Below are 17,146 nucleotides of genomic sequence, written 5' to 3' on the forward strand. Positions count from 1 at the left end.
TGGCTCCTTGCTTCAAGGTGGGATCAGCCCTGTGGTTTGCTCCACGCTCTGGACTCCAGTTTGGCCCACACTCTTGCTGAGCTCCTCGCCTTGCCCTCTCCTGCACCCCATCTCCTGAGAGCTCTCAGTAAGTACCGTGCCTCAGACCCTGCTTCAGGGAGCCTGAGCTGAGGCACTGGGGCATTTGCTCAGTTGGCTCCTAGACTCGGGGGGGGGCTAGAACAGCGGTTCTCAACCTGTGGGTCGCGACCCCTTTGGTGGTCGAACAACCCTTTCACAGGGTCGCCTAAGACCATCCTGCATATCAGATATTTACATTATGATTCATAACAGTAGCAACACTACAGTTATGAAGTAGCAACGAAAATAATTTTATGGTTGGGTCACAACATGAGGAACTGTATTTAAAGGGCCAGAAGGTTGAGAACCACTGGGCTAGAAGATGATTCCAATTTAGAACAACAGACCTAGGTCTGAAAGATTTTGCCACAGAGGAAAGGAACCCAGCCCTGAAATTTCAGAGCAAAGATATACTTATGTCTGAAAAGGATTCCAGGAGCCAGAAGAAAATTTCCAACAAACCAGAGTGGTAACACGGGCCTAAGAAGGACTCTTCCCTCTGCATCACCCATGTCATGCTTCTCTCTGGCTTTTCCCAGGACTCAGACTTCCCTTCTTTCCTGGCATCCCCGCATTCGCATTCCTGTGCATTTACATGGCACTGATGTCTTGTTTGGGAAGGTTTGCCACCACCTTGTCTCTTGGCTGTGGTCCTGTATCAGCTCCCGGCGTAGGCACTGCTCTCTGCCTCCCTGTGTCCATGCACACCTGCTCCATTGCCTATGGGCCTGGCTTTCTGAATTCTTTCCTCTTAATGACCCCTCCCCTTGCCTTCTCCCCTTGCAGTTCCTTTGTCTGGGGCTGAGACAGTGGCTGGACCCTGTGCTCTTTACACATTCACTCTACTGGGCCTCTCACCATCGCTGATCTTCTAGAATGCCTCCTAATCTCTATTTCTGGATTCCTGAGTGACTGCTCATCTGCCTTGACCTTCTGTCCAGTCTCGTCTCTCTGAACTTGCCCTTCATTTCCCCTTGCCCACAGTCCATCACAGCACTGTTTCCTCTCGTGGCACGGGGCCCTCCTGCTCGTCCCTGTCCTGCTGCTGCCTGCTCCCAATATGACAAGTGTGATTATCAAAAGGCCTGTTTTCTAGAGATTTTATAAGACAACCTGCAATTTCCTATCCTTCGATGGGAGAAGGGCCAGTGGTTCGGGAGCTAGACAGAAATATGTGAATCGTTCAGGGGGACGTGCTTAATCCTCTCTGATCCGGCTGGGTATGACATCATTAAGAAGAAAAGTAAATCATACTGGAGGAGACATCAAAATACAATATAAACTACATGTGAAAAATGAATGTTTTGTACTTAACCAGCCAGCCCTTTGCTCTTTGCGTTAGTTTCTTATTGCTGATGTAACAATTAAACTCAGTGGCTTAAAAACAACACAGATGTATTACCTTCCCATTGTGGAGGTCAGAAGTCAGAGCTTGGTTCTACTGGTCTGAAAGCAAGGTGTCGGCTGGGCTGTGTTCCTTCCCGCCCCTTCCCTCGCTCCTGGAAGCTGCCCGAATCCCTTGGCTCCTGGCTCCGTCCTCCGTCTGCAAGCCCTCCATCCTGTCTCTCTGACCTGTGTCTGTCACCACGTCTTCTTTGTCTCTGTCCCCTCTGACTCCCTCCTTCACACCCAAGGTCCCTGGTGATTGCACTGGGCCCGCCTGGGTAACTTCCAGGTCTTTAATCCCATTCCCTTCTGCCATGGGGGGTGACATAGTCACCGGTTCCAGGGATTCGGATGTGGACATCTTTGGGGGGTGTTTTCCTGCTTACCCCACTTTGTGCAGCTAATTTCATGTTCATTTGAGAGCTCCACTAATGCCAGACTATGCCTCAGGTGCTGAGTGTTCCACACGCCTTCTCATTTATTCGTCATAATAACTCTGTCAGGTAGACACCGGGGTCCAACCCGTTGCATATATGAGGAAACTGATGCTCAGCGAAATACATTGCCCGCCCAAGTTTGCACAAATTGAACATTTGATTGCGTGTTTGACGATCAGTTCCTGTCCTGTCTTTCCCTAGCTCCAGCCCTGTCCTCTTACAAGTATCTAAATAACTGTAGTCTCCCGAGACTCCCCATGACCCCTGGGGGACCAGCGTATCCAGGAGGGGATGCCTTAGATTTGGAAACAATTGCAGACGAGGAGTTGTATACCAGACTAGAGCCTCAGCGCGTGAAATTGCGCGAGACCCAGACCCGGCTTGCCGAGGGACCCAGCGTCAAGTCCCACCAGTGCTGTGGGACCCATCAATGCACCTCCTGGTGACTGGTCTTTGGTCGTTACGGCGTTACAACCACTGGGTTTTTATTATATAGATTGGCTTATGTATTTATTTTATCACGTTATTTTTTTATCTGGGTTTTTATATACTTCCTTATCCTCACTAGTCCATATTCTCATGAACATATACCTCAGTTATTATGGTTTTCATAAATTTTATCAAGTGGATGGCCATTTCAGGCTTAAGACTTGGGTCTTATTTTAGTGCAGGACAGTGACCCAATATTTCTTGGGATGCGATTTGTGCTCCTTTCACTCGGCTCTCTTCCTTAGGACACCCGTTACCCGTGTGGTGGTTAGTTGTCTGGTCTCCGCTTTCTTCATCAGTCCGTCTCTCCAGTTCCTTTCATCTCTGCTTGTTGGCTTCTGGGTTCTGTTTTTCAAGCCTGGTCACAGGTCGCTGGTTTTCCGCGGCGTTGGTCCTGCGACTCATCCACTTCAAATGCCCTTTGAATTCTGCAGTCGGCATTGTTTGTTTCCTGTAATTCTTCCCTTAGCTTCTCAAGGTTTATTTTCTGTTTTGGTACATTTCCTTTGCCACTCACCTCTCAGCTCTGTTTCTTAGAGCCCATGTGTCAATATCACTCTTGTTTTCGCCTTTTTTATCCTCTGAATTTCTTAGCTGTTCAAAGCCTGGGACCGAAAAGCCTGAGGAAAAGTCGGTGTCTCCTGAGCTGTCTGGTTGGGACATTTCTGCTTATTTACCTTCCACCTTCTGCACAGCACCCCGCCCTCCATGCTTTGTCATTGTCCTTGTTTTTGGCCCTCAGCTAAGGAATTGATAGCAAAATCGGTGGATCCTGGTCACACCCCCACACCCGTTGCGCACACTGTTCCACATTTGGGAATGAGGGGCTCCAGGGGGTGAGTGGTGGGGAAGTAGTGACCCCCACATTAGAGCCACACCGGTGGTGTTTCAGGACGGGCTCTGAGCCGATGCCCTGCATTCAGATCCCAGCTGGGCCGCTTCCCAGCTGTGCAAGCTTGGGCCTGCAGTGTCACTCCTCGAGCTTCGGCTTCCTCATATGTACAGACGATGTGCGCCCACCTCAAGGGCTTTGGTGAGGCATTAATGGGAAGGCATGTAACACAGCCCGTAATAGTGCATAGTCACCATTAGCTTAAAAAAAGAAAGAAAACGGTGTCCGTGCTGTTGAGTAAGTCAGGTTAGACGACCTCCACCCATCACTCACTCCATTGTATCTGCCATGGTGGCCCTGCAGAGCCTTGCGCAACAGCGGGGGCGGGGGGGGGGGGATGGGCTCTTTGGCGTCTCCATCTCTTCCCAGCCCTCCTCTACATTTGGCCAACTCTTCCTCAAATGAGGGCACATCCCTGCAATTTTCCAGAATTTCCTCCACTTCCTCTGCACTATTTTGGGAAGGGAGATGTGGTTGGAGCCTGGGTGGTTCTCCATTGTCTGATTCTACTTGTGCCCGAGGCAGGTGGTTGGCAGGTTCAGCCCCAATGAGCTTCCTTCCTCTCCCATTTCCTTCTGTTGTTTTTTAATCATCTGGTTTCAGTTTCTGGTATGGGAGGGGCTTGTGACTATCTCATATACTGCCATGGCTTTTTAAAAATACCAGTTCTTTTATTATTTTCAAGTATAAAAACAATACATGGTTGAGGCATAAAGTCCAGAGAATGCCAAAGAGTAAGTCACTATCAGCTGCAATCAACCTGTCTAGCCTGGAGCAAGTCCTTGGCCTCCTGCTCATTGCCCTCCCCTGCGGTCCCACCTCAATCACTGGGCCCCACCCATTGCAAGGTGGCTCTACCCTCTCTGGTGTCCCAGTCCTGACACCTCACTGAGGGGGCGGTGGAAGACGACATGGATGAAAGTGGGCCGTGCCTGTGGTGGAACTGTTTTCTTTGTGCAGGAAATGAAGAAGACTTGGGGACATGGGGAAACTAATAAATCACAAGGCTTTCCTAAATCCAACCAGACAATTAAAACACTCAATTTTACTTCTGGGAAAAATATTTAAATGAAGGCAGGCTGTGAGGAGAAGGCCTGAGTGAAAAGAATGCTCGGCTTGAAGTTGGAAACCCTGGATTAGGGACGTATTTGCTCCACATATTTATTTAACCTCGCCACCATGCGAGTTCTGAGAGCAGCAATAATAGACACTCAAGCAAGTCTGTGAGGATTAAAAAGGAGATTCAGGGTGCTTAGTAAATACTCAAACTGCATCTTCATGCCTGTGTTTTTTCCCTGTGTGTGTTTTACCAGTTTTTATAACCTGCTGCTGTAAAAGGATCTCATTCAAACTCAGAATGTCACCCCTACGATTCAGGAGGGTAAAGGCAAAAACACTTGTGCAGTCACCTTGATTCTGTCTTGTCCAGAGCTTTCCTGGCACGGTGCTGGAGATGAAAAAAGCAAAGTCCCGCTCTCTGGGAGCTCCCAGGACACAGTGGGAAGTTTGTGCCACACACAGAGAGTGACGAGCTCCCTGAAGGTGGTGTGACAGTTGGGGGAACTTACCTGAGAACTGGGTGAGCCGAACTGGGTTTTAAGGGAGAGGGAGTATCCCTAGGGACACAGGAGATCCCAGGCAGAGGAAAGAGCATATGCCACGGAGGGGAGGTGCTGACAAGCCCCCGTCCATACTCTACCCTGGGGCCAGGTGGGTCCTTGGTGGGTGGGACTCAGAGCCTGTGTTGGGGTACCAGGACACCAGTGGGGGCCAGGCTGTTTTTGATCACTTCATGGGTTGGGTTTTTACTAATCTGTGTCTGCCTTTGGAGGAACTGTGTGGATCCTGCTTAAGAGGTGAAGGAAGCCCTAACTGGTTTGGCTTAGTGGATAGAGCGTCGGCCTGCAGACTAAAAGGTCCCAGGTTCAATTCCGGTCAAGGGCATGTACCTTGGTTGCGGGCACATCCCCAGTAGGAGGTGTGCAGGAGGCAGCTGATTGATGTTTCTCTCTCATAGATGTTTCTAACTCTATCCCTCTCCCTTCCACTCTGTAAAAAAAGAATCAATAAAATATATTAAAAAAAGAAGAGGTGAAGGAAAATGAGAGGAAGGTTAAGGGGCTAAGTGCCAACCCCCAAGTGCAAGCTGAGCAAGGAGCCAGGTGTTTAGAAGCGGCCTGTGCCCTCTCTCATCTGCCCTCTTGAATCAGCTCAGCAACACTGTTTATTCTTGAATCAGCCAGCCATGGAAACTCCTTATGATGGAAAGCCACGCCTTCTCCCCTCCCCCACAGCCTTCCAGGGCGTGGGATGGGTGGAGCCTCCAGGTCACCTGGGAGCACTTGATGATATGATTTCTCCTCTCCCTTCCTCTGTCCTGCAGCAATGGAACGGCAGGGACACCGCGCTCATGGTCACCCGCGTGGTCAACCACAGGCGCTTCTCGGCCACGGTCAGTGTGGCGGACACTGCCCAGCGGAGTGTGAGCAAATACCGCTGCGTGATCCGCTCGGACGGTGGCTCCGGCGTGTCCAACTACGCTGAGCTGATCGTGAAAGGTGAGTGCCACCAGCCCTGCCTCTCCCCACCTGGTGGGTGTACGAGGGTTTCTTGGCTAAACCCCTGCAAAGGAGGGATTAAGGGGTCCGCTGCTTCTCCTCCTCTCATTCAGGAGCCATAGACACAACTTCCCATCCCACCTCCCCCTCCGAAAAGAGAGACACTGTTGTAAAGTCATGCACTATTGCCTTGTTATTCAGAGTTGGGTCTTACTTGTAGGATCTATCTGTTAAAGTCTGGGAATATGGAACATAGAAGACATCTCCGCATTCCGCTTCGTGTTGCACTTAAAGTTAGAAGAATCCACGTCCTTGTGTGTTGGTGGCATTTTGTTGAAGCGTTCAGAGAATACAGTCATTTCTGAGGGATTTTTTAAAATTGAAAACATGATATAATGGCAGTATTTTGGAAGGACTTTTGAAATAAGTAATTCCTCGCCCCACTGGCCTTGATTTCATTCTTTTCAGTTTTCCTGTTCACCTTGAGGTAGCACTGATACACCTCTAGTGAAGTATGCTCATTGCTTCCCTTTCTGCTTCTCAAGGAGCGGGGTATCCGGCTTATCCTTGGAGGGCTGTGTAATCTTCGTTGTGACGCTTAATGGCTGTGTGCTATTTCATCCAGTGGATCACCTAGTATTTTCAAATCTGTTTGTATGCCTTTAGGTAATTCCAGGTGTTTTTGTTTTTGCATCTTTCCTCTGTGCGTGCAACAATGAACTCCTCAACGGTGTTCCTCAGAAGAGAACATTTTTATTCTATTGCACAGGATTATTCCCTTGGATAAATTCCCTGGGGGTAGAGTTGGTGGGCCAAAGAATATGAGCATTGTTATGGATTTTCTTTGTTTTGCAATATTGCTTCTGCAAGAAACGGTTTGACACGTTACACTGGCAACAGCAGCATATGAATGTACTCATTTCCCAGCGTTACGTTCACCGATTAAAATTTTAATATAGCATAATTTAGTGGATGAAATAATGAAGCTGTTCTTCTCGTGTTAGCTGTGGAATGGTACCTGGTGTGTCTGAAGGTAAAAGCATGATCACCCCCGCTCCCCCAGAAGGCTCCTGAGTGCGTTTCCTTGGCTGGTATGAAACCCTTGCCCTCTGCTGGCCCCATGGAACCGGTGGCCTGTCCTGGGCCAGACTGGGGTTTGCAGTCTGGGATTCTCTCTCCTGGGCTGTCCTGACTCTATGTGTGTTCACATGGCTGACTCCCGGCTTCCTTGGCCCCCCATTCTGGTGATTGCATTCTTACATCACCCTGTCTCTTTTTCTATATAGCAACATCACACTTCAACATTACAATTTTACTTGGCTTCCTGGTAATTTCCTGTCTCATCCTTCAGGACATAAGCTCTGTGAAAGGAGGGGCATCTTGGTTCCCAGTAAGCCCCCGGAGCTTAGCGGAGAGCCTGGCCCAAGTGCTGAGCACCAGAACCAAATCCGTATGAAACCACGTGTTTGACTGTGTGGACCTGCACAATCCTTCGTTTCAGCAGGCTCACCCTTAAAACCTTTGTTGAATGATGGATGAGTGAATGGATTATTGGCCTCAGCAGGAATTCATTTCATCACCATAATGCCGTGAACACTTAGGCTGAAGTTCAACAAATTAGGCAGTCATGGACAAAACAACCAAGAGGAAAAAAAAAAATCATCTTCAAAATCGTTTATATTGAGTGCCATTACCATATAAAAGAAACCACATTTTGATTGCATTAGGCTCCTATCTTCGGGTTTTTTGGTGCCAATAGATTGATTTGTGTGACAAGTGGCCTTTGCAGGCCTTTCAGGTACTCAATGAATATGTAATTTCCTGAGCTCTCCCCCTGGAGCTCATTATACCTTTTGTGCGGTGGCCCTCCACACCGGAATAGAAGCCTGTGGGACAGCGGGCTGTGTCGTGTCATGCTCCCCGCACTTTCCACATGCCGGGCACAGTGTTGGCCCTGAGAGAGGGAGTGAATGACCGAGAGAGCGAGTGTCGCATTCTGCACTTTCACATCAGGTGGATGGAACCCAGTTGTGGGGGAGGGGTCTGGAAGGCCAAATGCAGAGAACTTTGGAACAGGATGTGAGTCCCATGGTGGATCATCGTTGCCTTTATTTGGAGGGGTGGCCGGGGTTGCGGGGACAGTGATCGATCCTCGACTGGCTGTGCCGCCTGGGCCAGAGTTCCGCCTGCAGGGAGCCGTGCGCTGGCCACGTTTGTGAACAAGAGCCAGCAGGCACTGCCACTCTGAACCCCTCACCTACAGCCCCCTCTGCTGTTTTAAGGGAGGTGCTGGGTGGCCTCCTTCCAATGGCGATGACAGGTAGGTGCTCCCTACAACAGGGTCCCTTTTGATTATACCTTGATGGAATCCTTTATGGGATATCACTTTTTTAGTGCTCATTTCCCCCCCTGCCCCCACTTCCTCTATGTGTTTTCTTTCTTTTTACATGCAGTTGGTGGGAAGGTAGAAGCTGGACACCTGACCCGGATGCTGATTGCTATCTGTGTGGCCTTGACGCAATCATTTAAGGCTTCCTCTGCAAAGTGGGGACCAGAGCTCTCTCCCCATACACTCATGTGCTGAGCATATGAAAGGGAGGGAGAAAATACAAAGTGGGCCCTATGTATGCTTGGGAACATTTGGGTCGTGGAGTCCACACTAGGTCAGACTCCCTAGCCTGCTCCCGTCTCCATCATCGCTAAGGCTAAGCCAGAAATCTGGGACAAAGGAAAAGTGGCTGTTCCTGCCTGAGCTCTGCCTCTGACCACGTGGGCCCCACTCCACCTGGCATCATTCATTCAGAACTCGGGGTTGGGAAGTCATTGTGCCAGGGCGTGGCAGAATCTGGCGGCCACTCTGATGGCGTTCACAGCAGGTTCTTGCACTGGGCCAAGCAGTGAGGCCCAGCCTGCGTCTCTGTCGCTTCATGCACAGGCGTGTTTCGGGCAGCCTTGCTCACGGCTAACGTGCTATCCTGGGACTGGGAGCATCTGTGCTTCAGAAGACGCCGCCTAATTTGAGTGCAGGTGATATCAAATGCTCAGCGCAACACACAGATCGAAATGAAAGCAAATTGGAATTACTTAATTCTGAAGGGCTGTTTATTGAGTTGTGATAACGTACCTGGGTATATATTAGATTGCTCTGTAATTGAGGTTTCGCTCAATTGACAATCCGGCCCCTTGACCTACCTGTTTCAGACCAGTGTTCACAAATGTGCTGATTCTCTTCTCATTCCTGGTCTCCAGTTCTCTTTGATTTCAAGGCATCGTAAGTTATCCCAAGGATGGAGTTCTCTTCGATCAAAGTGATGCAGACGGATGTGGTCCTGATGAAAATTCCTTAATGTAAAAACAATGTGTCATGGGTAGTGATTTTTAAATCGGGCTCCCGGCTCCATTTAACAACCTTCGATGGGCCCAGAGCCCTGTTATCTGTATGCAGATTAGTGCCCAGAAGAAATCTAATGCTGCTGCTGAGTCAGATGTTCGGATTTAAGTAATGATGCGACTTCCTGCCAGGGCAGCTGGGTAGTTTCAGGCGTAGGGATTTGGATGCCACCACACTTCCAGTCTCCGTCCTGGCCTCAGATCCTGTATTCTCTCTGGGCCTCAATTTCCTCATCTGTTCAGTGGGGGTGAATAGATTTAATTGGGTCCTTATGAGGGGAAGACACTATATGTATAGGTCCTGGCACAAAGTGGACACGCATGCAGTTACAGCTGTCACTGTCCATCACCATATTTTACTGTCATAATAAGGGGTGGTACTCGAGTAGGTGGTTCATGTTTCTTTGTCCTGCTTAAAGGAATGATAAGCTGTACTGTAGAGATTTAGATTTAGTTATCTGCAGGTCTCTCTCCTTTCCTCCTCTGAAATGGGGTTGATGTCATCAAATGCAGCATATTGGTCAAAATCAGTTTCGGAAATGCTTCATTTATGTTGCACTGTCCTGTTTTTAATTAAAAAAATTAAAGACTATAGTTCCAATATTTAAATCCCTCTTGAAATAGTATCAGGTTTGGCCACTTTGAGCCTGCACCGGTGGGTAAGTGTGGCCGCTCCATTCTGGGGCGTGTGTTTCACACTCGCTCACTGCCCACTCTTGGCCTGTTTGGCTCACATAACTAGTCTAATTGCTTTAGGCATTTGAGCTTCCAGCCTCTGGGTTGGAGATTTCATGGCTGGAGTAGCTGACTTGTCCCTGTGTTCATTTGTGTAATAGTTTACTGAGTGATGTGTCAGGTAGTGTGATAAGCTCATCGTGTACTGGAAAGAGTGATACAAACCTATAATGCATGGCCATCTGGTTTGTGTCTGGCACCTGCTACACTCTCTTACTAATCCCATCAACCACTCTTTGCTATATGTGCTGTTAGTATCTCCCTTGTACAAATGAAAGAATGGTGACTCAGAGAGGTTAGGTAACTTTCCCAACATCACACAGCCTGTATGTGGCAGAGTTAGGATTTAAACCTAGACTTGCTTGTGCCTCAGGTCATGCTCTTTCTTATTCCACATTTATTATAAAATCCAACATGGGAGGCCCTGTAAACAGGTGTGAGCTGAGGAAAAACAGAGGGTGGAACAGCTGATGCAGTTGGGGAGTGTCGGAAGGCTTCTAAGAGTGGTCCCATCCACGCTGGACAGCCTGGGTCATAGTTGTGAGACGTGAGTGGGTGGATGTTCGAGGCTGGGAATGTAGGCAGAGGGGGCATTTGAAGAGCAGAGTTGGAGCTTTATTGTGTGGAAGTCAGAGGGCTCGGATGGAGCCCTCCATCCATGGTCCACGACAGTGGTACACACACTCTCTTGAGGCTGGACCTCTGCATCCATCCCTTCTCTTTCCTGGTCCTTCCTGTGCCCAGTGGAAAGTCACTGTCAGGCCGTGGCTGTGGAGAAAGGCGTTGCCTGTGTTTGAAGAGGAGTGAAGGCCAGAGGCATACGGGATTGGGACCTCCAAGAGCCGATTTGGCAGGGACTCCAGTGTAAGAGGTTTATTTGGGGAATAGACGAGACAGGGAGCAGGGCAGTCCTTAAAGGGGCATTTTCAAGGTCAGTGCTGGGGGCACATTCGATGGAGTCGGGGTATTTGTACGCTCACCTCCACTGCTCATTGGGGCAGTAACTTCCTGGCACTTCTGGCTCATTGCACAGGACACAGAGGGGAGCTCCTGGGGCTCTGGAGAAAGCCCAAGGCATCGAGGCTCAGACATGACAGGGAAGCTGGCCTGCACTCAGGCCTGGGAGGTGGAAGTGGGATACAGCAGCTCCTGCTCCAGGGATCCTGTGGCAGCTGCAGCCTTTGAGGGGACCGGGCTGCTGGCCACCACCTTATCAGTGGGATCAGCCAGCCGTAGGGAACACTGCTTGGAGAGGAGGCAGAGCCAGCAGCCACCCTGGACAGCCCTGGAGCCCTGCAAAGGCTGCCTTCAGAACTGGACTTGGAGCATCCACCCATCCTTGTTCTCTGCCAGCCCTCAGAGGACAGAACTCTGGGGTGTGTGTGTGTGTGGGGGGGGGGGGCTGGAGGTCGGGGCCGTATGGCTCAGCAGGCTGAGAGCAGGCTTGGGGAAAAGAGCCTGGGCTGGGCGCTCTCCCTCCATGGAGCACACCCGTGCCATTCCCTTCTCCCTCTCCCTCCCCCACAGGCACGTATCCCCTAACCTCTAAGGGTCCCCATGAGACTTGCAACCAGGGGAGGAATGGCAGCAGCAGCTCGTCCTGGACTAACCCCCTGAACCTGTCTCCAAGGCCCCCTTTTCCCTGACTTCTCAGTGAGTGAATGCAGCCCAGCCTGGGCTCTCCTGTTGCTTCTTCTATGCCCTTCCTTGTTTCACGGTCTAAGTTTAATTTTGCTGCAGTCCATCAATTCTCATTTGCTTATCTACACGCACGCACAAAGAGCCTGGCTGGAATCTGGCCTCTGCCCTGTAAACCCCGCTTCCTAGTCTACGCAGAACCCTGCCACTCTGCCACCTCTACATCCGGGGGTTGGCAAACCTCCTGTACAAGGCATGAGAGTCCTGTACAGTATTTTCAGCTTTGTGTTCCAAGTACTCAACTCCGTGGCTGTAGCACAAGCAGCCATAGAAAGTGTGTAAATGAATGAGTGTGGCTGTGTGCCAGTAAAACTTTGTTTTCAGAAGTGGGCAGAGGACTGGATTTGGTTCCCTGGCCAGGGCAGTTTGCTGATCACTGCTCAGGGCCGTCCCTGCCCTTTTCAATTGAAAGACTCTGCCGATTCCCCCATGCTCCACTCTTACCCCCCTGAGGTCTGTTCTCCATGCAGCAGCCTGAGTGATAATGTGAAAACAAGTTAAATCATGGTACTTCTTTGCTCAAAACCTATCACACTCAGAATGAAGTCCAGCTTTCCTAACATGGTCTCTAGATCTGGCCCCTCTCTGTCTGATTCCTGATCCCCCCACCCCCATAACTGTCCTTTCATTCTCTTCTCTAGCTACACTGGCCAATTTCTTTTTCCTCAAACCACATTGAGATAGTTCTGACCTCAGGACCTTTGCACTTGATGTTCCCTCTTTGCCTGAAATGTTTTTCTTTTAGGTAATTATGCAGCTCATTTGTTTTGTTCCCTGTGATCTCTGCTCAGACATTAGCTTCTCAGGGAGTCTCCCCTGGCCACCTTTAGCTGAAACAGCTCCCATGCCTACCTCTTCTAACTCCACCCCGGGGTCCTGTTGTGTGGTTTCTTCCTCGCTCTTCCCACTGCCTGCCGTTGTCATGTAGGTCTGTGTATTCCATGACCTCTTGCAGGAAGACACTGTTGGGCCCACAACACCTGGGATGGTAGTTGGCTTATCAAAGGGACTGAACCGTTTGCTCTATCCAGTGGAAAGGTCTCAAGTCCCCACTTCACAGAGGCAGTAGCATCTTCGACTCCTCTTCATGTCTTCCTGTTTCTAAGCTTCTCAGTGTTGCTTGAACTCCTACCTTTAAACACGTTGCGTCTCCTTTATGGGCGCCTGTCTTTTCCTTCATGTATTTTTTCTTCATTATGTTTGTCCTAGTTATGGAAGCTGGGAGCTTTGTAATGCCCTGTGTCCCTCCTCTGGCCTTATTTGTCCTGCTCTGGTTGCAATGTGGGGGTCTCAAGTGACTGCCGTTGCCACGCTCTTATCCAGTCTGCCACGTTGCCATGCTGATGGTGGATTGAAAACCGCTGGGCCTGCTTTAATGCCTGCCAGGGAAGGCTGGCCTCGGGGTGAGCCCTCCCTGTCCCCCCTGAGTCCTGCCCACTCACTCTCCTCCTCCTGGGCCAGCCGCTGCTTGTCCTCCAGCTTCACGGTGCCCGCCATCACCTGCTCCTGCTCACATCTAGACGTTTAACACCTTTTCATGTCAGACTTAGCCATCTCCTCCTCCCACTCCATGCCTGACCTTGGCTTTCCTGGCAGATACTATTTCAGGGAAACCTCAGCGTCTTCATCTGCCCTGCAAGCTTCATTCTCTGTAGAAAAATGTCCTGATGATCGGGATCTGGTTTTTTATCTTTCCTCAGTCATAACTTTTATTCATGGGTGACATCACTTGTTTTCTAACCATGCTTCCATTCATAGGCTCACATAGATTGCAGCTCAGAGGACTTGGGTTCAAATCTGGTTATTCCCTGTCTTAGCTATGTGAATTGGGGGCATCATTTCATGGCTCCCTCATTATGACTCAGGACAGGGGCCATGGGTAGGTCCCTCCTCAGTGAACAAGGAGCTGCCCATATGTTGATGCAGGTCTGCATCCATCTCTCTCAGCCCCACATTTGCAGCTGCCAGTCCTGACTCCTGACTCCTGGATGATGTCACCGTTAGCTTTTTCCGGGAAGAGACAAAGGACAGATGGGAGGAACGTGGGAAACAACTAGAATGTGTGTGTGTGTGTGTGTGTGTGTGTGTGTGTGTTGGGAGAGGGAGAACCAGGAGATACATATGTATCTTGCGTTCTGTAGGGGCACAAAGACCAGCTTATTTTTGAAAAAGCGTACACGTGGATAAATAAAACCTGACGAGTATTGGTTTCCTTGAATTATTTTGACTTCTTCATCAGCAGCAAGCTGATGTGTTGCATTCACACTTTTAGCGCATTTGGAAATTAAATCAAACAGCAATTGCATTAAATTCTCATTCACTTGGAACATTACCCTCCTGTGTTCAAATGGAAGAATTATCCGGGGTATGGAATGAGCTTGAGGGCTGGAGTTAGCTAACACTGTGGGCCATTTATTGCACGCCAGACACTGCCCTGGATGTTCCACACGGATTCCATTTCATCCTCGCATGTTCTGGACCTGGGGAGGATGCTGAGGCCTGGTTACCCAGCCTCCTTAGGGTCTCACTGCCCGAGGTCTGGTCTCTCCTCCTGTGATTGATACTATTTTCTGGCTCTTCTAATGCTAATTTTCCATAATGTCCTATTCTGTGGCAGATACACACAGAATATTGCTTCTGAGGACCTCAGTTTCAGGCTCAGTCAGACTCCGTGAAACCGTGGGCCCCAGATTCGGAAGGATGCTCCAGGTCACTGCCTCTGTCCCCCAACTGGAGACCAGTTCACTCTGAAATGTGACAGCCTCTGCCTACCCCCATGGTCCTTAACTGAGGGTGATCTCGTCCCAAAGGGGACATTTGGTAATGCCTAGAGGCCTTTTGAATGGTCACAGCTGGGAGGGAAGTACTGGCATCCTAGAGAGTGGAAGCCAGAGACGCTGCTGACCTCCCTGTGATGCATAGGACAGGCTCCATCAAGAGGATTATCCAGCACCAAAGGCCACTGACTGGGCTGAGTGAGGTCGAGAAACCCTGACCCAGAGCTCCTCCCGTGGGAGGTATCTGTGTCTCTAATGCTCTCGTGTTCATGTGTAGTCCTGTGGGCTTCTGGCCAGGTGGGGCGTGGGGTGTGGGAGAAAGGAGGTAGAGCTAGGTGTGTGGCCATGAAGAAGGGATTCAGCTTCTCGGAGGCCCATTCTCTGTCTGGAAAATTGGCATTTGACTGGTTTATGCTGACTGGTGGATCTGGGCCTCCTGCCTTCTGTCTTCTCACTGCCCACGGAGACCCAGGAAAAGGAGCGCGCAGTGCTGGGAATGTGCTGCTCCTGCTAACTCCCAGGCCAATAAAGCTGCTCCGTGTCTACCAAACACACGAGCCTCCCCTTCCACTACGTGGAGTTATGATTCAGGAGCAGCTGCCTAACCAGGGACTACATTTCCCAGCCGGCCTTGTTCTCAGTAGGACCATGTGATTTGTTCTTTAAGGAAGGTGAGCAGAAGTACTGCAGGTCTTTTCAGAGCCAAAGTGGTTAGAAAAGTAGGGAGTCATTCTCCACATTCCCTTCTCCCTCTTTGGTTGGATGAGGGTAGACAGCTCTAGAAGGTGACAGAGTCAAAATACCAATCTTGCGTTCCTGCATCTCTTCGTGGAGAAAAATTGCCCGTGAATCGGGCCTGTTATTTAAACAATCATAAACTATTCTGTTAAGCTACGATGCCCTGGGGTTTGTTACAGCAGCTAGCTTTATACTAATTAATACAAGTTGGATCAAGAGAAGTCATTAGCAAGCTCTCCAGGCTAGAAAACTTTCTAACCTACTTCAAAGGAGATGAGAAGATACTTTTTCCCTCTGCCACTAATACTGGGCTCAAAACTCCAATTTCAGTACAGCCCAGAATCTGGAAAATTATCCTTTTTTGTCAGGTGTTGCTTTTTTAAAAAAAAGATAAAGTATCTCTTCCTAACCATTATTAATTGATGTAGAACCTGCAAATTCCAGAATAACATGGGAGGGCAGACAGTGTGTGTTTATGGGAAGAAAAGGGGTTGGGATGGCCTAGGCCCGTGGTCGGCAAACTGTGGCTCGCGAGTCACATGCAGCTCTTTGGCCCCTTGAGTGTGGCTCTTCCTAAGCCTTAGGAGTACCCTAATTAAGTTAATAACAATGTACCTACCTATATAGTTTAAGTTTAAAAAATTTGACTCTCAAAAGAAATTTCAATCATTATACTGTTGATATTTGGCTCTGTTGACTAATGAGTTTGCCGACCACTGGCCTAGGCTGTGGCTGTGGAGCCCAGGAACCATGGGAGTGTGGGGACACTAGCCATATGTGAGGGAAGGGGAGGGCAGAATATCTGGTAGGGGCTGGTCTGGGCTCTGGTTTCTGGAGGACCTGATGCTTGAGGCAGATGTCCAGGTGAACTGTCTGAGTTAGCCCAGCTGGCCTGGGTCTGTCCTTATGCCCAGACTCCCCCAACTCACCACCTCTTCAACTCAAATCACTTCACTTATCAGTGGAGCCCAGTGACTCCAACTGGGGATGGGGGGAGAGAGCAGAGTAAAAGCATTTTGCATTTCAAAAACAAGTACCACCCATTGTTTAGATAGGATCCTCCTGAAGAAATCATGGCAACATATTTGTGCATAAAAGCTAGAGCAATAAGCAGGAGGCAGATGCCAAAAAAAAGTCTCTCAGCAACTGGGAGGTGGAAACAGTGGGGTTCGTTATGTTCATGTTGTGCTGTTTATTTTTTTAAATATATTTTTATTGATTTCAGAGAGGAAGGGAGAGAGAGAGAGAGAGAGAGGGAGAGAGAGAGAGAGAGAGATACATACATCAATGATGAGAGAGACTGATGGATTGGCTGCCTCCTTCATGTCCCATGAGCCCACAACCTGGGCATGTGCCCTGACCGGGAATCAAACCATGTCCTCCTGGTTCATAGGTTGATGCTCAACCACTGACTGAGCCACGCCGGTCAGGCCACATTTTGCTGTTTTTAAACTCACCTGCATGTGCCCTGTCCAGGATGTGCTGCCTCCCTGATCCAGGGAAAGCAGAGCCAGTGCTGGAGGGGGTGGGGTGGGGGAAGGGGTTAGCTTAGAGGGGAGGGAGCCTCCATTCTGCTCCTAATTAGATATGAATGACCATTTCTCTGGGCCTCAACTTCTCCATTTATCAGATGAGAGGGTTGTATTATACAAGTGTGTTTCAAACTTATTCCCCACTTAGGCAATAGAAAGCCTTCCTAAAATAATATAAAAAACAGGTGACTCAGCCCTGCAGAATCAGGGGGCTCCTGGAACAGTATGAAGGCTGTTTCCCCACCACCTGGCAGGTGCATGTCTTTGCTTCTTTAAAGGTGTGTGTGAGTGTGTGTGTGTGTGTGTGTGTGTGTGTGTGTGTGTGTGTGTGTTTTCCCTTAATGCATATGATCCTCCTCCTCTTTCATGCTGCCTGAGCCCTGGTAGAAAACGA

General features: G+C 49.5%; 1 protein-coding gene across 8 annotated transcripts in view; it reads left to right on the forward strand.

Moving 5' to 3' along the window:
- The window catches only part of PTPRT (protein tyrosine phosphatase receptor type T), a 960,656-nt gene that overhangs the window by 388,259 nt on the left and 555,251 nt on the right, over positions 1 to 17,146 (forward strand). For all 8 annotated transcript variants that reach the window (XM_059707048.1, XM_059707051.1, XM_059707049.1 and 5 more), the window contains exon 6: positions 5,708 to 5,882. In XM_059707048.1, the coding sequence (XP_059563031.1) occupies positions 5,708 to 5,882 (175 nt within the window). The remainder of the gene's footprint in view (positions 1 to 5,707; positions 5,883 to 17,146) is intronic.

The sequence above is a fragment of the Myotis daubentonii genome, chromosome 8 (genome assembly GCF_963259705.1).
Source record: "Myotis daubentonii chromosome 8, mMyoDau2.1, whole genome shotgun sequence".
Classification (NCBI taxonomy): domain Eukaryota; kingdom Metazoa; phylum Chordata; class Mammalia; order Chiroptera; family Vespertilionidae; genus Myotis; species Myotis daubentonii.